General features: G+C 39.8%; 2 protein-coding genes across 2 annotated transcripts in view; one reads left to right on the top strand and one right to left on the bottom strand.

Annotated features, from left to right (window-relative positions):
• doc2g (double C2-like domains, gamma) overlaps positions 1 to 16,175 on the top strand; it is a 39,202-nt gene extending 23,027 nt beyond the window's left edge. Inside the window, exons 9-11 of the mRNA XM_075462908.1 lie at positions 4,072 to 4,153; positions 4,332 to 4,428; positions 13,357 to 16,175. Of these exons, the coding sequence (XP_075319023.1) occupies positions 4,072 to 4,153; positions 4,332 to 4,428; positions 13,357 to 13,496 (319 nt within the window). The 3' untranslated portion in view covers positions 13,497 to 16,175. The remainder of the gene's footprint in view (positions 1 to 4,071; positions 4,154 to 4,331; positions 4,429 to 13,356) is intronic.
• Positions 16,176 to 16,355: 180 nt separating this feature from the next.
• Positions 16,356 to 22,029, bottom strand: serping1 (serpin peptidase inhibitor, clade G (C1 inhibitor), member 1). The gene is made up of 10 exons (XM_075464384.1): positions 21,982 to 22,029; positions 21,706 to 21,814; positions 20,586 to 20,753; positions 20,148 to 20,441; positions 19,748 to 19,963; positions 18,144 to 18,287; positions 17,787 to 17,990; positions 17,520 to 17,659; positions 16,880 to 17,102; positions 16,356 to 16,718 (listed from the first exon to the last, which is right to left on the bottom strand). Exons 1-10 carry the CDS (start codon positions 22,027 to 22,029, stop codon positions 16,471 to 16,473), a joined length of 1,794 nt encoding a protein of 597 aa, XP_075320499.1. The 3' UTR covers positions 16,356 to 16,470.
• Between the last annotated feature and the right edge of the window lie 2,174 nt (positions 22,030 to 24,203).

The following is a 24,203-nucleotide window of genomic DNA, read 5'->3' as shown; positions in this document are numbered from 1 at the left end:
TGGCTGCAAAACAAGCCCAAATCATTAGCCCCCCACCACCGTGTTTGACAGCAGGTATGAAGCATTGGTGCTTATATGCTGTGTTTGCTCAAAACTTAGCTCTGCGCATTATGGTCAAACATCTCCACTTTGGACTCGTCTGTCCAAAGGGCATTGTTCCAGCAAACCTAAGCTGTGCTGCCATGTTCTTTATGGAGGGAAGAGGCGTTCTCCTGGAGCCCTACTTCTTCAGTCTTTTTCTAATTGTGCTTTAACATTCAACATAATAACTGAAGCCCATAGAGTCTGAGATGTAGCTCTTATTTTTTTGTTTATATTTTCTGGGCAATTTTTCTGAGTAGTGCACACTCTGACCACGGGGTGAACTAGACATCTGCTCACGAGATAACTGCCAACTGTCATGAATGTTTTTCACTTGCGAATAATCTTTCAAAGTGTAGCATGATGGACATGATTCAAAATTACTTAAATGCAAGTAGCAAGGGAAAAGTCTCAGGCATGACTGAATTAACAGTATTTTCAATTAGATGCAACTTATCAGATTAACCATTGTACCTGGAACACCTGGAAAATATATCTAACACGTGCAATAAGCTCTTCTACAGTACATTCTTTATTGTAGTAATAAGGCAGCCATGTGTTAATCTAGCAGCTGAAGTGGTTCTGTGGCTGTAGATTTCATTCCAGTGCACAGTAAGGTGTTGCCACTCAATTGTCCACTCCATGTATTCCTTATGTCTATACTGGATTTTGGAGATGTTGTTTACACATTACAATGCTTTCTTGTTTTACAGTCTACCGTGGAGCATTGAGGCTTACCACAGACTTTAAAGCCCTTACACATCATTGTACATTGTATGCCCAGGTTGGATGGTCTGATAAGTCCTCCCATTGACTTCAACATTGTTGGTTTTTATATCTTAAGTTATTCTTAACCGCTTCCACTCTACATCCTTCAACATTGTGCAGGAAGCTATTGTCATCACGATCGAGACTTGTTTCCTCTAACCATCCTTAAAGCTTGAACTGAATTTTTAAAAAAGGCATCAGCTGCCAGAAGAGAGACATCTGAGGGACCTGGTATCATTTAACAAATTCAAAGAAGATGTTTAGAATTTGGAGGAGGAGACTGCATTTGGCTGCAAATATTATGGGTCACTATTATTGACCGGCTGTGACTGATGATTAACTTTTCTAATATTTTTAAGTGTTTTAGTTTCTAGGCATACATTTTGTTGTTGTCTCTGTAGCTTATCCGTACTGTACAAACATACTGTGTGTATATGGCTGAGGGTAAATTGTGTGTGTATTGTTATGTAATTACTGCTCAGAGCCGCTGCCTGCATTGTCCAGGACACTGTCGCAACAGAGATCTTGGATCTAAAGAGCTTAATTTCCTGGTTAAATAACGGTTAGGTTAAAAAACAAAATTACTATGTCATTCTTCCCGTGAGTTTTCCTCACTTGCTCGTATTACTCCATATGAGAAAAAACTTTTTGCCTCATTACCAATATCTAGACTCTTTCAGTGGCAGCTAACATTCACCTTATCAGCCAGTGCAAGCTGGTGAACTACAATGGTGGAGGCACAGCACATAAATACACGATTGGTTAGTTTGCTGCCGTTTTGTGGTGAACTGAGCATCTTTTTTTTCTTTTCTAAGAAAACAGTTTCAAAATAAAACTGGGGGGATAATCCTCCAATATCTCCGTGGACCAGCCTTCTGTGTTGTGAATTACTCTTCAAATTTTCTATGGTAATTGGGGCACAGTTTGGTTTATGCTGTACAGACTGTATTTTTTATTTATGCCGACATTATCAAGAAGGCTTCTGTCAAATAATGTTTTGTTAACTCTGGATATTAATATTCCAGAGGCTGAGCTGTGCTCGGTGCCATGTGTAAGGTGTGATTTGGCACGGCTCAGATTGAGATGTCCCCGGTGGCTTTCACCTCATCTTCTCACATTCTGCCGGTCAAATAGATGCTTTGTTTGGCTGGCTTTCTCAATTGATTGCTCTTTTTCTTCAAGTTTCCTTTTTTGTTTGTTGAGGGGGCAGTCAGACCATTGTATAAGTGTCAGGCATCTGGAAGGTAAATGCTGATTACGCGGCTCATAGTGACAATGACCTTTTGAGATGCTATAAACATTTAGCTGTGACTAAATGTGAGCATCTGACTGGATACGAGACATTGTTTGGCAACCCGAAGAGCTTGAAAGCAATTCGGTGGCATTTTTGGTTCTTGAAGAAGCTTCACTCATCATCCAACAGCCCTTTTGTATTGCATGGTGTAGCTCAACCAAGCTAAAAGTCATACATGCGTTACATTGGTCACATCCTAATGCATCACTGTTTAAATGTATTACCCACGTCAAATTTTTTAGGATGGATTTTAAGATAACGTTTCATTTTTTTCTTACTGATGTGGTAGGTTTCATAAGGTTTATACCACCTCTCTTAATTTCATAACAAATCCCCTCCGTTCAGGCTGATGGTGTCGGCTTATTCTGAATGAGGCAGTCACATAAGGCGTTGTATTCTGACTGGGCTATCATATTATGAATATTTATATTACACAGCATTTAAACTCAGCTAGTGGCCCACTCAGCCTCAGCAGGCAGTGTGGTTTCAGGGAAAATGGTCTTTTAAATTACCTTGAAACATTTAATAGCTCAGAAAACAAATAGTTCCCTCAGCAGTTGGTGCAGAGCAGCTTATTACTGGATTTACAGGTGGCCACAAATTCTAAATGAAAACTGATTTCTGCTGATTTTTACTGGATGTCATTTTGCCAAGTTGAAAAATAATCCGTTTTTACAAGGTAAACTCATCATAAAATTTGAATCATCATCAACTATAATACAAAGATGTTTTTTTCTGACGACCCATGAAAGTTTATTTGTTTCTTGTCCATAGCAACATTGGTCCTTCAGGGCATTGCTTTTTAGCTGATACTAAAAAATCTTTCAAGTTGAAGATATCCAACATACAGTGGCTCAACGCTTTATTTTGGCCACCTTGGTCTTTATCATGCCACCCTTTTCCTCTTCCTATTTATTCTCCACCTCAATCCCTCCATCCTTCGCTTGTTCTGATTCTGGCTCTGCAGTGACAGCCCTCAAGCCCATCTCATGCATCAGCTGTCAGGCCAGGATTCGTCACTGGCGGGGGAGAAGGTGGAAGAGTGAGATATCTCACCGACTGAACATTTTGACTCAAATTATGCTGATGACGACTCCTAATGCCCTTCGACAATCCTTCTGTTGCCTCTTTGCTGGAGCGTATACTCTTGCAACCTCTGCATGATTATGATCTTGCTGTGGTCTACAGTCTCTCTGTTTCCCTCTTTCGCTGTCCCCTGCCTTTGTTGAAAAGACTTCTGGGTCACAGTTATCTCAAAAAAGAATTTTGCAAACTTTATGTCTTATCTTGATTCTGATATTCAGCTAAATTCATTGCCACAGTGGGACAAAATATAAAAGAAAAAGTCATACATTGATTACTTCGATCTAAGAAACAATAAAATTGTGGCCCTGTTTTAAACCTATCAGGAGTTTAAGCTTTCATTGTACAAAACTCTCACACATATGCATGACCACAAATGCTGGCAGTAATTAAACTGTGGCTCAGATGTCTATGTGGACTGTCCTGGAGCAAAATACTCGATCCTAAATTGCTCATGGTGGCAGGCTGCTTTGTACGTAAACAGGTCTATTAAAAAATAAGTGTTTTGCAGAACTTAGCTAAAGGTGAAAAGGCGCAATAACGGGGCAGATCATTTGAATGGGACAATAGCACATTTCATTCATTTGCATTAATTAATTTGTGCCCATTCAAAAATGGTATGACAAAGTACTCCAAAACTGTTTTTAATAAAGCATATCTCGTTTTTTCTCTGGAATTAAAGGGAAGGTAAATGACAGAAAACATTTTTTATCTGCTATGATTATTTTTACCATCATGTTACCATCAGAAGTTTCTGTTTTCACATATTGAAAATGATCTTATGGCTGGAACTGCTTTCAGGGTTCTACTAAATGAATAAATTTTTCACTTTCTCGCTTTCTCAGCATCTTACAGCCAGATATGGGGAAAAAGTCAAAGTACAAGACCTCAGTGAAGAAAAAGACTCTCAATCCAGAATTTAATGAGGTAATCCTTGTTTCTTGATCCCTATTAACCACAATACACCTGACAATTTATTTGATATCTCTACTTAGTTCAAAATGATTTTCAGTTTGGAGCAAAAACCATTTTAAAATCCCTTTAAAAATTGCCATCTCTGTTAATGACTGATATGAATATGCTCCTGTGTATACCACCTGCACAGGAGTTTTCATATGAAGTATCCTTGGACCTGCTGGCAAAGAAAACCCTGGAGATTTCTGTGTGGGACTACGACTTGGGAATGAGCAACGACTTCATAGGTAAGCTGTGGAGGAGAGGAGAAGCGGCAGCAAAGAATATAAATGTGTTCAAATGAAAGCAGAGGAACTGCAGAAAACATAAAAAACCAGGTCGAATGTGGGTGGAGAGTAGTGTGGGGGGGAAAAAAGCGGACATATGAGGGGTAATTATGATGCTTGAGGGGAATGACTGAGCGGGCAAAGAAGAGTTTGAGTGGAGCAGGAAATGGAGAGGAGAAATCCAAAAGGAGGATGTGTCTCTCTGGATGCATATCCTTCATAAATTTGGCACATCAGATGGCTGCAGCTTAATCAGACTGCGGAACAGCTTTGCTGTGGCCTGGTGTGTATATCAAGGCGATGAAGCACATGGGAGCTTAAGGAGTGATGGAGAAGCAGCAGGGAGACATAGTGAGAATGAATTACCACCCTGTGAGCCTGAAGGCCTTCAGATCAAAGCATTTTACTTTGTCTAATGCGTGTGTGCGCACTTGTTAGCATGAGGTAGAGGGTGTGTGGGTTGAAGGGAGACACTAGCTGTTTAGATAAGCTCAGTGAGTTACAGCCCTGTAGGCCAAAAAGGCCATCAGTAGAACATATAGCTCTAGATAACAGCTATTCCCATGACCATTATCATTAAAGGTTCAGCCACAGCTGCCTGCCAGTTACGTTCATTAGGGCTGAAGGAAAAAAATGACATCAAGACAAAGAAGAGTGGAGAAAAGAAGTTGATAAAGAGGAAGGCAATCCCAGTGCACCAATGTACAGTAGGAAAGAAAGCAATAGCAAGCGGCATAACAGGCTCATACATAATTAAATAGAGTAAGGAGGGAAATTTTGGAGATACACAGAAGAGAAACTGATTAGTCTGGACTCTAATCAGGGAAATCAGTTTAATTTTTTATGCCATGAACCAAATCTAAAGCCGAACCCAAAGATAGTTCTGTTGTGTGTTTGGCTTACAGTGTCTTTTGTCACCTTACCAGAAAATGCATAATATCACGGAAAACAGCAGTATAGCAAAAGAAATCGGCGAGACATGGGAGAAATGAGTTTAAATAAATTTCTTGATGAAAGTTGAGTCACAAGTCTTTAAAAACAAGTTCAAATAAAGTCTGAATGAAGAGGGAACCACACCGATTTGCCAAATCCATATCGGTGCTAAAGCTGAGGCAGGTAACAGGCAGATCAGGTGTGGCCCCAACCACTTCTTAGTCACATGCTGTCAAATATAATATCACATTAAAATGGCATGGAGAGCAAGCGATGTACAATCAAGTTAGACAGTGTGATGGCAAACACAACTCACTTGAGCCGTCTTAACGCAATTTGAGACGGCCTTCTTCCCCAAAACATACCCATGTGGCATGCAGAAGGATGATAACCAATGATCAGGTTCATAAAAAATAGTCGACCTCTAGTGGTCATGAGAGCGACTGCATGTCAAGGGGTAAAAATGGCATCCCTGATAGTAACAGCCACATTTGGAAAAATAATAATTTCCAACCTTACCCATGTAGTTTTGATTTCTAACCCTAACTAAGTAAATATACTGCCTAAATCCAACCTGGAAGGGATATCCCCTCATTATATCTTCTGTTGTAACTAAGGTAACCAGGATAGGGGCATTTATCAGGGTGCAGCAGAGGTCACATTGTATAAACAATGTATTTCACCCCTAACCGTGATCATTTTGTTTAACCCTACTGATGTAATGTTAACATACCCAGGGAGAGAAAAGGTTTCATAAAAGTGTTGTCATCTTATTGACAGAATGTTCCACTCTCACATCACACCAAGGTTTGAGGTTGAAAGTGCTGCAATTCACTGCATCACTCTCGCCCTTCTCCTTATCAGGACTTAGTGGTCTCTTAATTAAAAAACTTGAGAATGGTGTGAGCTGCTCTACAAGAGTATTGCATTTATCTTTAATGGGTGCTATAGGTCAAGACTTGAAACTTGAGTCTTGTCTACTTTGAATTCTCAAAACGAAGTTAAGTATTTTAACAATTGTATTTCAAGAAAGCCGAGTATCAAGGGTCAGCTCTTAAGGGTTTCAGTTCTTCAGAGGCGGTCCTGTAGTTACACCCACATATTGCTACTAATCTATGCAGGAGGAGAGAACACTCCTCTAACTATTCAAGTTTGAGAAAAGAGTTCCATCCCTGCATATTTGTTCACCTACGCACACAGGGCCAATATTAAGTAGCATACATGCAGCAGAATATATTCTTGTGAAATAAGTAGACTGAGAACAGGATGTGAAAGTGTTGGTGGTGCCCACCAGCTTCTGTATCAGTCTCGACCCCATCTGTATCATCTCCTCTTGCCCTGGATCCTCATCCTTCCTCTGTCCCGCAACAGGTGTTCTTTCATTTGTCAGTAGCAGCCTGCAGGTCTGGGGAACACGCCATCAGTCTCTGTTCAGAGGTGGTAGAGAAAGTGTGGATCACAGTTGTCATTTTTCAAGGAACTTTTAGAAGTTAGTATAGGCAGAATATTTTGTCTACCTCTGTGATTAATCAGTTGTGCAGTCACAGCCCACACTGTAACAAATGTCCCTGTAAAATAACAGTAAAGAACTGGCAGCAGGATTCCCATTATGTTACTGTAAAATAATTTTTTCTTACTGTCATTAAAATTTACAGTTTTGTACTGTTAATGAAAAATACAGTAAGGGACTTTTTATTACTTTCCTGTATAAAAACAGTAAACAACTGCAGTTAATTTGCCATTACATTACTGTAAATTTAACATATTTTTACTGTCACTAAAATGTACAGTTTTTAACTGTTATTGAAAAATACAGCAATCACTGTTTTTTTTTAAAGATTACTTTTGCAATACTTTACAGTCAACTAATTTATTTAAAAACACATAATCAGTCTTCACAAAATGTGCTTTGTGAATTTCTGTTTATGCATTTGGCATTTACAGGTAGAGTAAGGGGGTCTTGCCTAAGGATCCCTACTGGAGTACCTTTCATACAGTAGATTTGAACCCAAGTCATTTGCATGAAAGGTGGCAATCTTACCACTACACTATCCAGTCCAACAGATCAGCATGTAATTGCAAAGTGAAAAAACACAGCTTCTTAATGCACTTTGCCTTATATTTTCACATCAATTTAAATTCTCTACAATCAGACAGTGACTTCTTTCTATTTAAAAAACAAAAAACCTTTGCCTTTTTGCTGAAAATAGTCGAATAAAAGAATGAGGCATTCAGACTTGGAAATATTGACATGAAACTAGCCAGAACATAACAGTTCAGATAATGAAACGACAAGAACAAACTAGACAAAGAGAAATTTCAGGCGAGAATAACAGCGATTCAGACGTTCTACCCTGTAAGCGAGAGAGAAAGAGGATGAGGTTGTGAGGGAAAAAGAATTAAAGCAATGAGAGAAGCTGGTGTGTGTGTGTGTGTGTGTGTGTGTGTGTTTGTGTGTGTGTGTGTGTGTGTGTGTGTGTGTGTGTGTGTGTGTGTAATGGGACTGAACAGTCTCACCATTTTAAATGAAGTCCCAGTGACAGTCCATCAGTCTTCTCAGCAGAGTATATACATGTGGGTTGACTGTTGTCATCTTTTTGCTTGTGGTTTCGCCAGTTTTTTTTTGTTTTGTTTTTTTGTTTTTTAACAAGACTTTGCCCCGTCCAGCCTTGGTGCCTCGCTCAGGGTTTATACCAATGAAGCGCCTGAAAAATAATAGTGTCTCTTCAGACAGTGTAAAAATCAAGTTGTGTGACTTACATACATTAACAACGCAACAAAAAGCAGAAAATGTTTTGTTCACAATAGCATACCATTGAAAAGATAAGAAACACATGTTTTAGTGAAAATACCTTTGGATGAATTCAAGAGTGCATGAGGCTTCTTCTTGGTATTTGAGATGTAAGATGTAGAAGGTGGAAAATAACAGCAGGCCCTGTCAAGAAGGTGGGTTGGATTCCCTCACATATTACATGGCCCTCAAGGCTGACCACCCAGCGCTGAATACAGCGTCCTGCTGTTCCACCTGAAACGTGACAAAGATAATAGGTAATAGGTCTGCCAGTGTGAGATACACTGCCAGTATTTTGTGTTTCTTTTTCCCTGAGCCAAGTGGGTTTACTACTTCAAATGCCTCCCGATAAAGACTCAAGCCCAAAGAAGACCTCTCTGCTTGAAGGGATTTCTCAGTAAGTCCCCATCCCATACATCTTGAAAAACATCCTTAGTTTGGACTTGGATGTGTACTTGATTGTATTGTTCTCTTACAGATTTGCACTGAAAAAGAGCTTCAAGTGTTTGTTTGAAGTACTGAGCAAAGCACTCTTTCCCTGCTTCATTTTGTCCCAGACATATAGGCACTGGTTCAATATAATGAAACTGATTGTTGAACACAGTCTTTCTCCGTTGATCTGTTTTCAGTGTGTTGGTATTGCGAGTCCGGAAAAGATCTTCTGTTTTCAGATCATCAATAAGAGTCCTAATAACATCATTCGGAATCCCAAGCACATGCAATTTCTCACTCAGTTTAAAAAGGAATTGTGACTGGCCGATGTCATGTATTGACTGCAAATCTTGAATGACTGTCTGAACAGTGGATGATGAAAGCAGCAACTTTGCTTGAAAGAAAGAAAGAACAATGTATCATCAATATTTTCTGGGGTAACCTCTAAATGCTCTGTATTGTAAGCTGCATCAACCTGCATGTTACCCAGTAAGTCACTATCATTATGACTGTCACTTGTTCCACTTTCACCTGCTGGGTCAATGATGGACGCCATTAGATTTCCCTCTGCACTTTGTTTATGTTTTCTGGACAAATGAGATGTAAAAGTTGATATCACAGTAAATGTCTTTCCCCAATGCATAAAAGGACATGCAACTGCTCGTCCTTCTTTAATGTGAACTTTAAGGTGAGAGTAAAATTCAGTCAGGGAATCAGATTTGTCCCTGCAGAAGTCAACATGGCAGGTCAGATCCACTGGCATACTCAAGCTGGGCGCAGAATCACGTTTCTTATGATCTCTGTATAGATGTACTTTCAGACCTGCACATTTTTGAAAGGTCCTTTTGAACTTAGGCATACAACACCGCAGCTTTAAATTGTGCATATTGCTGTGAATTTTCATGTGCCTATAGGCAACTGAACTGTTACACTGATTTGCACGTCTGACAAGAAAACATAATTGCAAACTTGACTGTTATGATTCAATAAAACATACTTACTAAAATAAATAAAAGTACTTACTGTGATCAGAAGTGCAGCAGCAAATACTCTGCAGTACCTATGTCAAAGAAATATATCAAAAACTGTACAGTCCAACTAAAATGATGCCCCAAATACTCAACAAAAATTGAATAGATCCAATACACGGGCTGCCATGGATTCATTAATTAATGGCAAACATGGTAACAACAACGGTAATTAACAATAAACCGCAATAGAAAAACAATCTTATACTGACAAGAAAAAGTAGTGAGTTATAGTAAAGGAAATCTTCTTCAGCACAATTTCTGAAATAAAATTTTTGATCTGGAATACCACCCAATAATCAGCAGGAAAAGAAGTCGAATGTTATGGTGTGTGGTGTATTTACACCATTAAAGCATCATTATGCTTCACGAATTCACTGGTAAAATATTTAAACCTTTGACATGTAGGAATCATCTGTGAAAATTTAGCTAGCCACTGAATCATTCTTCATCACATGCACGTATTCAGTAGGCTGATGAAAACAAACTGCTAACATTGCCAATATACTTTGCACCAATAATAGTCAACCATTTGGAATGTAATAAAACTGCTACTCACCAAACAATTTGCTAGATGGGGATGGATACAGAGAGGCACAGATCCACTTTCCCATGTGTTTCCCACAATGCAAAAAAATACATGATGCTGTGATTTAGAGGGTTTGGATGAATGATTAGCAGTAAAGTGCTGTATTTTAGGAAAACAATATAGTTCTGTTAAAAGAACTGTAAATTACCAAATTTGTATTAACAGTAGAGTGATGTATTCAAAAATAACAGGTTAATACTGTTGGAATTCTGCTGTAAATTAACAGCAATTGCTAACAGTGCAGGGAGGGGTTTGTAATAACCTCAGAGTGACAGCTTCCTGCATCTCCCTGTCCTACAGTGGGCTTCTGCACCAGTACCTCCATCACTCATACAGTTCATTTTCTCTCCATATTTATTCTCTGCATTCAGCATGATCGTGTTCTTCTTAATAGACCATTATTTGTTGAGCTATACCTTTCTTGTAATTCCCCAGCAGTCCTTTAATTTCTCTTTCTCTTTCCTGGAGCAATTTATTTCGAATGTCTGCTTACTTCCCTCTCTGCTACAGTGTTTGATTTTCTGTCATGTCATTTGCAAAGGTGTTGACAAATTGGACACATAGACTGTGTAAATCATGGCCAGAACCTAAGTGCTATCACCCACTGGCTTGTGAAGTGAGAGTTTGAACTCTCAAGCTTAGTTTTCAGCCGTCAGCCTGCTGGTATTTTTGGAGCCAGACGTGACATTTTTTGATTAAGAGGGTGGAGCTGGTGATTAATTATTGAAAGCAGATTGGGGGAAGGCGCGTGTCTTTCGCCCTCAAGAGCGTATAGCTGCTCGACGATTGCTCTAAGTCTTAATGACAGTATGTCTACTGAATTATGAGATTATTCTCAGAAGAATCAGCACAACATCGATCAAAGGGTTTGAGGCTTGGTAATGAGCAATAACTTGTTTTTTAAAAAATGGCTTAGTATTTGATTTAATGAGAAGTTTTTAGTGGAGTCATTTGGAGACAGATATTATGGAGCCATTGCCTAGTGGCAGCCAGTGGTATTGCATTTTAAGGCTTCTCTTCTGCCAACTGATAACTTCGTGCATCATTTATGTAGTTTGTGTTAGTACATTGAAATTTGTTTTTCACAAGGAAACAAAATGTCTTTTGCCTTTTTGCTTTCTGTGATGCCATCAGGGGTGTAGACTTGATTTGTTCAAGTGCTGATGTGCTTGATTATTTATCCCCTAGTTGTGTCACACCCTATTGAATTCATTGTGTTCCTCTGTGAAAGATGGACGACTAGTTTGGAACCACTTGGTGAACATTTCAATTATATAAAGTAGGTTCATTGAGTCTATCTACAGTCAAATGTACTGCCAGTCACAATGTTTTATTAAACAGGTACTACGATGGAGGAAATATTCAGATTATTTACTTATTTAAGTATTTATGCCAGCAAAAAGCCACAAAGCCCATAGACCACACTAAAATCCATCTTTCCCATGGAAGACACTGTGCATGAAATTTACATAAAACCCTGTTTTCAGTCTATTTCTTCTTAGCCAAGATGGTGTCACCATTAAACATGCCACATAAAGCCTGTCTAGTGGCTTGTTTGACCCACCTAAATAATGAGCAGCTTCCTTTAATGCACTGCCAGTTTGACCAACAAGCTCATCGAGCAAACATAACAGAAGCTAAAATCAAGCCTTTAAGGATGAAAGTGACGTGGTGCTCGAGTTGTCACCTTATTAGAAAGGATTCTTAGTCCATGGTGGATAGCTGTGTGTCTTCCTCTCAGCTCCTCAGAGCATTGGATATAACTGTCAAGTAAACTCCTCTCGAAAAAACATTACCAAAATATTGCATATCATTGTGTATAAACTTTGGTATCTTGATGGGAAGGCATTTTACGAGCCTCTGGCAAGATGCCTGCTGTGACTGACATTGTGGATTAGCAGCCAGACAGATGATGTTGAACACAGATTTGTTGTTGTTGTGGAGTAAGAAAGGTGCTTTGTACAAAGTTAACAATCTTGCCCCTGTTTGTTACCATACCTTTTTACAATGTTAATTCAAAATGCATCCAAAGAGAAATGTTTTATCATAAATGTATGATGTAATGTATAAGGTGTATTGGGGCAGCTCTGCTTGCTAGTTTCCACCATTTTCATTGCAACCTGGCTTACAGCATTAGGCTTTTCTTACTGTGAGGGGACCATATGTTATGTCAAGCTAATACTAAAGCACTCTCTGCTGGATCACGAAGGTTCTGAGGCTTTCACCTATAAGCAATAACGGGCAGTATTTTTGTAATTTCTGGGTAACTGATGCTTGAAGTTTTCACACATTCAAAAAGATCTTTGGACTGTTTGGGGGGGGGGGGAGTCCTTATAGCTGCTGCAGTATTGTACAAAATTAAAATAACTATTTGTTTTATCATTTAAAGGGAATTGTCAAAAAGTGTAATTTAATAGGGGAGGAGGCCTCGGGGAAGATCCAGGACACGTTGGAGAGACTATGTCTCTCGGCTGGCCTGGGAAAGCCTTGGGGTGGAGGAAGTGGCCGGGGACGGGGACGGGGACAGGGACAGGGACATCTGGGTTTCTCTGCTCAAGCTGCTGCCCCCGCGACCCGATCCCCGGAGAAGCAGTAGATGATGGATGGATGGACTTTAATAGATACCCTTTTGTTGTTTTTTTTGTTTTTTTTTATTTTTTTAATTTTTTGACAAAGTGCTTAACAAAATCATTATCAGATATTGTGGTCTAATACAGCCCTCAGATTACAGTATAATGCCATCCATTTATGATACAGTTGTCATGGGCTCATCCACTGGGAGGTAGCAGAGGTGACTGGACCAGGTCTGAAAACATTGTAGCCCTTAGAGCACAGAGGGTAAACACGCTACTGCTATTCATTTCTAACGTGCAATTGTGTGTTTTTATATTGTTTTGTTGTTCCTTAGTCTTACTATAAGCGGTACAGCTATGTTCTTCTTCAGTGACCGGATTCTACACCGTTTCTTCTGCTTTCAGTTAGTTGTTTCCTCCCTTCCTGTTACTTTTTGCGCCCCCCTTCCTTTTTTTTGTTTTCAGCCAGCCTTTCCTCACACCAACCACCTCCCATCACCTCTTGACTCCTCTCTGTTTATGCGTCTCCCTTTCTGGTTGCAGGCGGAGTGGAGCTGGGCATCAATGCAAATGGACAGAGACTCAGACACTGGTTTGACTGTCTCAAAAACAAAGGGAAGAAAGTCGAATACTGGCATACGCTCACACAGCAAGGAGCCCCCAGCAGCGACAAGCCGGACTAGATCGCCCAAGGCACTCGTGCAACGACACAGTCATGCGCACATACACTTTTGTCTCACTGAACAATGGTTGATGAGTCCAAGAACAGCAGTAATCTGAACAAAGGATAAAACATGCAATAACAATGATGTAGAAAAAGGAAATCTGTTATTTATTGCGACTAAATACAGCACAAAGTATTAGTATTTATTCATACTAATATTAGTGATGGTAATAAGATGTAATATGAATACATTTTTTTTTTTCAAGGTGAACAAAATTGTGATAATGTCCTCATTAAAGTGTTGACGTAACAAAACAATATTCACAAAGCTGTGCTTAGACCTCACCGTCTTGTGGAAGTTGCTCATACTCATTCAAATTTTCCCTTCATGAACAGATTTGAGGCTGAGGTACTCGAACAAGTCATTCAGTGAAAGTGGCCAGCTGCATGTACACCCTTGATCCAGGAGTGGGGATGTTGGCGAGAGGTCTCTATTTTAGTGGCTGTCGATCTGATGCAAAACAACACAACATGTTACACTGTAAAGCACAAAATGATCCATTTGGTGGATTTGTACCGTTATCTTTTTCGTGTTACGTCATTTTGTTGTCTGTCTGTGGCAGTGGTGTTCTACCACCTTTGTGTCACGCAGTAATGTGTCGGCATATGTGAGTGTGTGTGAGTGTTTATGTGTGTGTCGAGGTTTTGACAATATGAGTGCCTACATTTTCTCTATGTGCAATATGTATTTCTCTGTATTCTCTTCATCCACCATTTCCAAAGTTTCTACTTCAGAAAGCATTGAGAAGTGAAGAAATATTGATGATGGACTAGAGAAATTCAGTGAATGAAGACATCCTCTGTGACCATCGCAGGCCTCAGCGGTGAGAGTGCTCCCAGCTGGAGGTCAAACTGTTGGGCCTTTTTCCACCTCTTGCTCCTCTTGCCAGACATTCACAGAGCTCCTTCGTGAAAGGAATATATCTCGAGACGTACCATCTGACTGCTCTTTTTAAAGTTCTTGATGAAAGGCTCCAGTTGTGTCCGTGGCAGGCAGAATGGATATTGCTTTTGGATGTATTGCTTGTACCTTTATTTTGTTGCAGCATTGGTGAACAAGATTTCATCTGGATTAAAGAGAATTTACAGTACATCAGTGACTCCAACTCTGCTCCAGCAGAAACACAGATGATGCAACGTTTTCTTCTCGCAAGGCAATGATAGACGCTTTTTCATTCATAGAACAGGAATTTGATTGGTCCAGCTGTTTGATTTATATGAACAGAGCTGTCCAATGCTTGACAAAGTTCCCCCATCCCACCACTGCATGCTCTCCCTGTGAGCTTCTAAAGGGAGAAGTAAATGAAAATTTAGCTAAATCTTGTAGCAAACATCAGAGGGAGTCAAAGCTTTGATGAGAGCTCTGTTTATCCTATTACTTGTGACATTTTAGATATTAGTCATAGTAGCATACAGTATATTTCATCCCCTGGATAAGAATTTTGTCCACGTTCTTGTCAGTCCAACACATGATTTGCTGCTGAGATGATCTGTGCAGCTGGGAGAAATGCAGACATGCAGAATAAAGCCCCTTCTTATAGTTTAACCTCAGGTAGTAAAAAAGAATTATACCCAGTGTGGCAGCTCATTTGGCAGAAAGTGACAGGGAATTCTCACAGACTAAAATCTAAGGTAACAAATGGGCTCCCCTGGCTCATCTAACAGCTCCAGTTTAAAAAAAAAAATAAATAAATAAAAGCACACATACTGTCTGTCAGTGGTCCCCCAGGAGTTTTTTTTTTTTAACTGATTAATCGATCTGGCTGTTCATATCCCGCCTGCCATGTCCTTTGACAACCTTGTGAATGTTGACTGCAAAAAATGGATATATCCAATGTCCTATCCTACAGTAATCGGTGGAGTTTATCCTAAAAAGGGCTTGGGCTTCATAAAAGTTTGGGAGGCATAAATGGATTTTCAGTTAGATCTTAAAAACTTTGAAAAGTAGGTTAGAAAAGCGTGGGTTGGCGGTGGTGGCGGTGGTTGGGGGGTGTTCTGTGCTTTGTCTATGCACATTAAAAGTCCTGGCACGTCAGCAGTGAGATAATCAAACCAAAACAACACGATCAAGTCATTTCTGGGAATGCTCAGTACTTTCTATGTGTTCAGGCTGGGTGACAGCGATCAAGTGGAGCTCATATTTCTGGCCAGATGATTACTTATTTCTGTATCTGGATCTGTTGTTTACAGTCACAGGTTTTTCAGACTCATGTCTATTGACCTCGCTTCGCTTATGTAATCGTTTATCTGCAATACAGCTGCATGTTTAGCAATCACCATCAGCTTGCATAACAGAGTGCAGCATTAGCTGATCACTCTGGATGCTGATGTGTTTACAGTCTATGCCATCCATTCAGTGTGTATCTGTATGTTTGTGAAGATGACAATTCAGGGTATTTTTGCTCAGTTGCTGTGCTTTACCAAGCAGGCTCTTGCTTTAACAAACAAAACCTTTACTGTCACAGACTTTGACACTTGTCTTCCTTAAATTGATATCAGTGGTAATGACGCAGGAGGACTGACATGGTAATGAGGTGGGAAGTCATGATTGCAGTCCCTGTGTATTTATTGTCATTGTCTATCTTACAGTATGGCTGCCATCTTGTGGTGGGTTTGTGTAACTACTTCACAAAATAAAATGAAGCTGTTTCAGTGGTGGTCTGTCCTCCTTTGAACCACAGGTCATACACATCATGCTTTACTCCTCAAAAAAAGACTGTCAGCATAAGTGTTGTTTAATCATGTGTTTATTCATGATAATGCCTGAAGGCACTCAACATCCAAGCCTGGACGTATGTTTTTGAAAGAATCACCTGTCACCGTAAGAAACACGCCATTCATAACTGTTTTGTTTTTTATAAATTCAGCCTTGATTAACGATTCACTTCCTGCTCATTTGCTTCTGTTACATTTCCTCTTTCCCTTTCTGTCTCTCAAGGATCAGTAACTCTGCCAATAAAGAGCGGCAGGTTACCCTGCTCACTCCACAGCAGCAAGATAAAAGGCCGCATGGCAGAGAAGGAAGGGTAGGAGCGGGAGAACGACAGACTGGTGACAGCGCCGGCCTCAACTCCTTGTGCTGTCAGTGCAAGGAAAGCTTTGTGTTTGGCTTCGTCCAGAACCACGTCCTGCTCTGAGTCGAGGCCACACAGAGTGGCACCCTCGAAAAGCGATGACAGACCTAATTGGTGGGAGAGGGGAAGACAGTCAAGATCAAAGATCAGATTAAGACACACAGAGGTGTTTCGTGGCTGTTAGGTGTATAAAGCAGGACAGGCTGAAAGCACTGGCAGCAGAGCAAAATTTTGACGGACAGAAAAAGACGTTGGAAGATGGACAAACCTAATTTCTTCATGAGTATGTTCATGTTTGGCTCCATTTCCAGCTTGATTTGTGGCAGAGTGACCTCAGCCACCTGGGGAGATGCAGCTTTCAGTTGCTTAATCATTTCACGGACAGCTGAGTCTGTCATTCTCTCCTCCACCTGCTCCAGGGCAGACGCTTTTCCGGAGTGAGGCAGCAGAATGTACAGACTGCTGTCGCCTGTGAGATCAAACTTTGCCACCTGTCGTAAAATAAAATGAAAAAAAAAAAACAGGCATTACTCTGGAGCAGAACTGCGACACACTGAGTAAACACTGAGATAACTGTGTTACATTTTGGTGACATGATACCATCAGCAGTGCAACATTCGTATGTTGCAGTTTTCCTTTGCAGTGCAAATAATAATATTTGCAGACAACTGCAGCTGCATTACTTTTCCTCATGAAAAAGAGGTTTATTTATAATTGATATCCATTTTGAGAAATTAATGTGGGATTCTAATTTTTACAAGGTTACTGTTTATAACGAGCTTTTTAGGCCCACATCACAAATAGTAAAGCAATTTAGATGTGTTTTACTGCTGCAGAGGTCACTACATATAATATATTTGGTGGCAGAAAGGTTCTGTGAATATGTGGTTAAACTGGCTGTTGCTTACCTGTGCTTTTAGGTCAACAACGTACATAATCGTCGCCAAGTATTTCTGGTGATAGAGAACAGGGACCTGTATTAGATCCCCGTTCAGTTTGGTGAAATGTCCTTTCTTGGGTTTTTCATTAAACTTGACCTTCCACTGACCTGAAGAACACACACACACACACACACACACACACACACACACACACACACACACACACAGATCATGAGTGATTATTTCCAAATGCACGTACACACAACTGTGCATAAACAGACACACTTTACTGACCACTAAAGGAGACGGCATTGAGCAGGATCAGCTGTGTGCCGGGTGATACGGAGTCAAAAAGATGTGTGATTTTGTTTCTGGTCTTATTTGCCACCCAGCTGTTTATCATCTGTGTGTTTTCCTCGCTGGTTTCAAGCAGTTTTGAGGGCTCTGCTTCGTAGTACTCAAAGGACTGGTCAATAAATGACCTGCTAAGATTCAGTTCTGAGGAAGGCAAGAAAGAAACCCGGATGAGCAACATATAGTAGTAAGAAACTGTTCAGCTTTGATGATGATTCTGCATGATGTTCCGAGCCGTTCGCAACGACCGTTTATCTCTTTAAAGACAACTTGTTCGGTGCCCTGTGGCAGTAGTACCTGGGTTATGGTAGATCTGAGAAGCCATCTGCAAAGACTGAGCTAGTTTCTCTCTCAGCCGCTTCATTTGGAAGTGAACACAGTGGAATTCATGAGGCACACAGAGAGCTGTCTCGATGGCACTGCGGGTGTTATTACGTGCAGCTGAAAGTACAAGACAAGGAACAAACACATCAATAAAGATTTGTACTTTAAAGTTACATGGAGAGCTGCAACATTGTTGGATTGTTGGACATTTAACGTAAGTAGATGTAAACTTCTGTGACTTTTCCATGTGAGCAATGTTTCTGTTCAACCTTTTTTTTCTCAAGAAATGCTTGTTTTTGCTGTTAACAAATGATTCCATCTCTAGACAGCATCCAAATTCCCTAATCTAAAGCTTCTTTGGACAAAAAAATATATACATGTATGTATATTTATATTATATTTATATATAATATGTAAAGATTGTTGCATTTCCTTTCAAACTGAGACAATACAGGCTTACAGTTAATTAAAGTGGTAATCAATTTTCACTGAGATTTTTACTTCCATTATCTGTTCGATTAGTGAGAAAAAAAGAAACAAAAAGGGATGTTTTAAATTTTGAAAAATGCACATTTCTGCAAATTACAGAATATAGAGCTCAATAATAATGCAAATCTTTAAATATACAGAAACACTGGAGAAAACTTTAAAAAAAACTTTATAAAAAAGCAAAACTATTGACTGAAAATATATAATCAGTCAGGGTAGTTTCATTGTGGAATGAAGCTGGTCAAAGAATTTTCCTATTTCTAAAAGAAGCAGTTATCCCAAGATATCAAAATATTCAAAATTTCTTCTGCAAAACCTTGGACTCCAATACGTCAACAAGACACAACCTGGGTTTAATGTTTATGGGTTTATTGGCGTCTAATGTTCATATTTCTATTCAAACACAATGATATTGGACAATTATGAGTGATTTTCCTCTTGATGTAGATAAAGGATGTGGGAAAGTTTCAAGATTCTATCTGTTCACTTTTGGGCTTCCCAGTGTGGCAGTTTGCAACCCTGCGGGAAGCCAACCGGATGAGAATTAGCACCTTCAAGTCTAATGCCATGGTATTCCAAAAAGGGTGGATTGCCCATTCAGGGTTGGGAGTGAGTCACTGACTCAAGTGGAGAATTGTTAATATTTCGGGGTCTCAGTGATCAGATTTCTGACTCACAATTTGGTCTAGGATAAGCTTAAAAGACTAATGGATGGATAGATTGATGGATGGGCTGCACAGTAAGCAAATGAATGAATGAATAGATGTATAAATGAATAGATAAATACTGCACATGTTCATTTTCATTTAAGAAACAGTGCAACAGTGGGGCTTACTGTGGTTATTCTTTAATAATAACTTGTGTGTCCCAGAAGGCTCTTCCTCATTTTGTTTTAGAGATCCAAGCAATTCATTGTTATTGTTTTGTTCTTGCCCAGTGAATTAGAATAATTTAAAAAAAAAATCACAAATCAATAATAAAACAATAAGCACAATAAAACTGCTTGCTTTAACCCGAAAAGTGAACTTACTTAAGAACAAACCGCATACATAAAGATTTTCAAAAGAGCTTGCCTAAACCTCTCCTACCTAGCAACAAATGGGAGAGCACCCCGCTGATGCTGATGGGAGAGAAGAGTAAGTTTTCCAAGGGATCCATTCCTCTGAGGTGAGAAAACACCTTCATGGAAAACTCTGCCATGGATTCTTGCAGTATGGGTTCGGCCGTGCGACTGTGCTCCTCCTGGCAGGTCTCCCACGCATCATCAACTTTTTTACATGAGGGAGGGGGCACAGTAGGGGCAGCTGAAACAAAATTAAGAATAATCATTACCAAGCGTGTACGACTGATGTGACCCTTGCGCTGTTTGTCAATACCTCAATATGATTTGGAAATTAAATCTTCTTTTTGTTAACATTGGCTCTGTAGAATTAGATGGTAGCACTTCTTTGAACAATCGCGCAGTCTGATTCGATCAGAAAAGTTCACCTTCTACAGTAAGTTCCACAGTGCTGAGCCTCTTCCCCTCAGCAGTTTCACAGTAGTAAACTCCAGCATCGTCCATGACAGCGTGTCTGAGCAGGATGCTCTGATCTTGGTCGTTTGGATAAAGCGGCTCCAGTTTCCTGTCATCTGTGACGTCATCTTGAATGTTCAGCTCTGTTCTTTTACCAGCACCGGTCTCTTTGAACCACAGAACCTTGACTTGGCCGGAAGCTTGGAAACGGCACCCAAGGTGCGCATCCAAGCCTGCAATCACCTTAACTGCGTAGGAAAAAGATTCTGCGAAAGGAGACATACTCATTCTTCAGCGCTTTTCTATTTCCTTTTGATTGAAATTTTTGTTTTTTTTAAACTTTAATCTACACAAATCTACCTAAAGTAAAATACACAACATATGCATGTTTAGTATAAGAAAAGTCTCACCATCAACTGTTAAGTTATATCTGTTAATCCACTCCACATTGAGTCCCTTTGCCAAACACACATATTCTCCCTCATTGGCGGAAGATACAGAGGATATGGAGAGGTACAAGCCATTCTTACTAACTGTAGCTGAGCCAGATGACTCAGCTATAAAACTTACGTCTTTTCCTGTAATCATGAAAAAAACAAAACAACCACAGGTAAAGATTTAGTGTAAATACTGAATATGATAATAAACATAATTCGTTTGGACCTTTATTAAACAGACAGAAGAACATGGAATTGACTTGCAGTGTCTTCACTGACTTCTTCATCTTCAGTGTACTTAGAAAATGTAAACACAGTGTGGGAAAATTCTACAATCAGTATAGTAACTGGTGACAAGTGAGGGTGTATTTCAACATATTTTCAACATTAAGCCTCTTTTCTGAGTCGTCTGCAATGTTTTAGAACCCCCCTCACCGCTTTTTTGATGTTTACTGCTGTCTCCGGTATTTGCCTAATTTTGATTCATCTCAACCTGCTTCAGAATGGCAAGTGATGTGCATGTCCAAAAAGGTCCGTAAAAGCACCATAAACGTCCATTTTCAAAATAATCAACTCACCGCAGTGGTTACTGGTGTGCACTGGTAATCCATATCAAATTTCGTTGCGAAAAGTTGCTTCTGTCGTGTTTTATTTGACATTTTGTAAATCCCATTGAGTTCTATTGAAGACTGGATGTTCGTTGATATTACTCCGCCACCGCTAAGAAAATAGTGCGAGCATGAACGAGCTGCCAAATAAAACACGACAGAAGCAACTTTTCGCAACGAAATGTGATATGGATTACCAGTGCACACCAGTAACCACTCCGGTGAGTTGATGATTTTGAAAACGGACGTTTATGGTGCTTTTACGGACCTTTTTGGACATGCACATGACTTGCCATTCTGAAGCAGGTTGAGATGAATCAAAATTAGGCAAATACCGGAGACAGCAGTAAACATCAAAAAAGCGGTGAGGGGGGTTCTAAAACATTGCAGACGACTCAGAAAAGAGGCTTAATGTTGAAAATACCGCAGTTCTCCTTTAAGTAAAGTTCAGCTAAGTTAAATCTACAACAGAAACGTAGTGAGACCATTGAATTTCCAGCTCATTACTGCTCCTTGAAAGCCACTTTCTGGTGGGCCACAGGGCAGCTTCACAGCAGAACCGCGTGTCACCTGGATATGAGTGCATGAGGAAAGCTAAGGAACAAAAAAATGTAACATCAGATAGGAGCTAAACTTATTCAAGTCTAAAGGTGTTGAGATATGAGTCTTCGTGTTACTTTACTAACATATATAAAGCATCAACTTTGTGCCTGCAGTATTAAATAGATGAAATATTCAGATTCCACAGTCATCAGGGTTACCTCAAAAATGAGCTGCAGCAAGAGCCAAACTATGGCCTGTTGTCTCATCTGCAAAGGGAATTGTATGAAAGGGGGGAGATTTCAAAATAACTGTGACGCCAAGCCAGAGAAAAGATCAATATGTGGCACAATCCGTGAAGCAGTGATGTCCACCATTATCAACACCTTTTCAACACGATCAGTCACCCACACACTCTACTTCCAAAAGAACAGACATTATTCACATAAAAGGTTTGGATAAAAATATACAAATTTATATGACACTATTCATGATGCTACACGCTATAAATGACATTTCTACAGTTAAAAAGGCAGAAAAACATTTCAAAACTCACGGTCGCTGTGTTTCCAAGTGTCCAAATTCAGTTTTACCAGCAATGTCCCTCCTGCATGTGACCACTGCTAATTTCATCAACCACCTGTCTGCTCTGCCGAACTGCAACTGACAATGACTGATCTGTCGTTGTTGGTTTAGAGATGTTTGTTTGCTTAATGCAGGTCTTCTGACTTGCTGGAAATCACATGATTTCACAAGTTGGCAACAGATACCAAAAGGAATGTTTAGTTCTTTTTGTTTCCTCTTCATTAGTTTTTGCCTTGCAGAGCTATACAGAAATATAATTACTGGCGTTAACAGTGCTTCAGTTTAGTGTAAATGGACAATTCTGCCCACTCAGTCTTGTCAAGTTAAATCTAGTCCTGATTAGTTGGGGGTAGATAAACAGTTTCACTTGGGCTCATTTCAGTTTGCATCAGGAAATGTTTTTGCCTGAAGTGTTTTGCAAAATCACATTCAGCCGAAGCCTGTGTGGGATACAGACAGAATATTCAACAGTTGGAAATCATGTTTACTAGCTGAAAGCATGTTAGACATTCTGATTCTTTAGTGAGGATAGTCTTTGAGCAATCCTCCGGTCACCTTGCGCCAGTACTTTTTAATATTGTAAAACATTATTTTGATAGATAGATAGATAGATAGATAGATAGATAGATAGATAGATAGATAGATAGATAGATAGATGGATAGATAGATACTTTATGTATCCATAAACCATTAGAATTAACTTATAACACAGTAACCATATTGAATGTTGAAATTTACCTCAGATAGATGTAAATTTAAATGTGTACACAGAAATTAAGGAAATTAAGTTGAACTTTTTAGCTAAATTCAACTTCAGCAGAGAAATTAAACATTTGCATAGAATTAAGATATGTACAGAGGAAATAAACTAGAGGAATTAGATTAGAGGAATTTCCATATACTGTGTTAAGTTAACCCGTGCTATTTGTCTATACAAAAACTATTTAAAAACTAGAAAGTAACTGTAGAAATAAAACATTTTTATACAACTATAAACAATTTAGAAATATAAAGTGACTGTACAAGTAGCAGAAGTACCATCACTGAGAGCTGTTGTACAGCCTGATGGCCAAAGGGACAAAAGAGTTCTTGAGTCTTTTGGTGGAGCAGGATTGAGACAGCAGTCTGCCACCGAACAAACTCCTCTGCCTGATGAAGGTGTAGTGAAGAGGGTGGTTGGGCATTGTCCATTATGGACAGCAGTTTGTCCAGGGTCCCTCTCTCTGCCACTGTCACCAGAGAGTCCAGCTCTGTGCCCACCACTGAGCCAGCTCTCCTCACCAGTCTGTCCAGTCGGGCAGAGTCCCTCTTCTTGCTGCTACCTCCCCAGCAAACCACAGCGTAGAAGAGGACGCTGGCCACCACAGACTGGTAAAACATCTGCAGCAGTTTTTTGCAGATGTTAAAGGACCCCAGCCTTCTCAGGAAGTACAGACGCTCTGTCCTTTCCTGTGTATAGAGTCTATGTTTATTGTCCAGTCCAACCTGTCATCAAGCTGCAGCCACAGATATTTGTATGTCCTGACCACCTCCACATCGACCCCCTCGATGGACACAGGTTGGAGCTGTGGTTTCTTCCTTCTAAAGTCCACCACCATCTCCTTGGTCTCGGAGGTGTTCAGCTGTAGGTGGTTGGACCTGCACCACCCCACAAAGTCCTCAACCAGGCTCCTGTGCAGCCCCCCCCCCCCCCCCCCCCCATTTTTTTGGAATTGGGTTTATTTAATTATGCAAAAACTTGAAAAAAATATTTTGTGTATTCATTGACTATTGTTATAAAACAACAAATTTGAGTGTTTTGTAAAGTTGCTCAGTCTACCTTGCCAAATCCATCTTAAGTGATACATGTACATGTTTG

Source organism: Odontesthes bonariensis, chromosome 4 (genome assembly GCF_027942865.1).
Source record: "Odontesthes bonariensis isolate fOdoBon6 chromosome 4, fOdoBon6.hap1, whole genome shotgun sequence".
Lineage (NCBI taxonomy): Eukaryota > Metazoa > Chordata > Actinopteri > Atheriniformes > Atherinopsidae > Odontesthes > Odontesthes bonariensis.
This window is presented reverse-complemented; position numbering and strand designations above follow the sequence as displayed.

Excerpts from the sequence above, each read along its gene's own strand:
- serping1 (XM_075464384.1), bottom strand. The coding sequence starts at position 22,029 with ATGAGACAACAGGCCATAGTTTGGCTCTTGCTGCAGCTCATTTTTGAG. Across the intron at positions 18,288-19,747 it reads GCTCTCCCATTTGTTGCTAG|CTGCACGTAATAACACCCGC; the intron begins GTAGGAGAGGTT and ends TTGTACTTTCAG. Across the intron at positions 17,660-17,786 it reads CAATGCCGTCTCCTTTAGTG|GTCAGTGGAAGGTCAAGTTT; the intron begins GTCAGTAAAGTG and ends TGTGTTCTTCAG.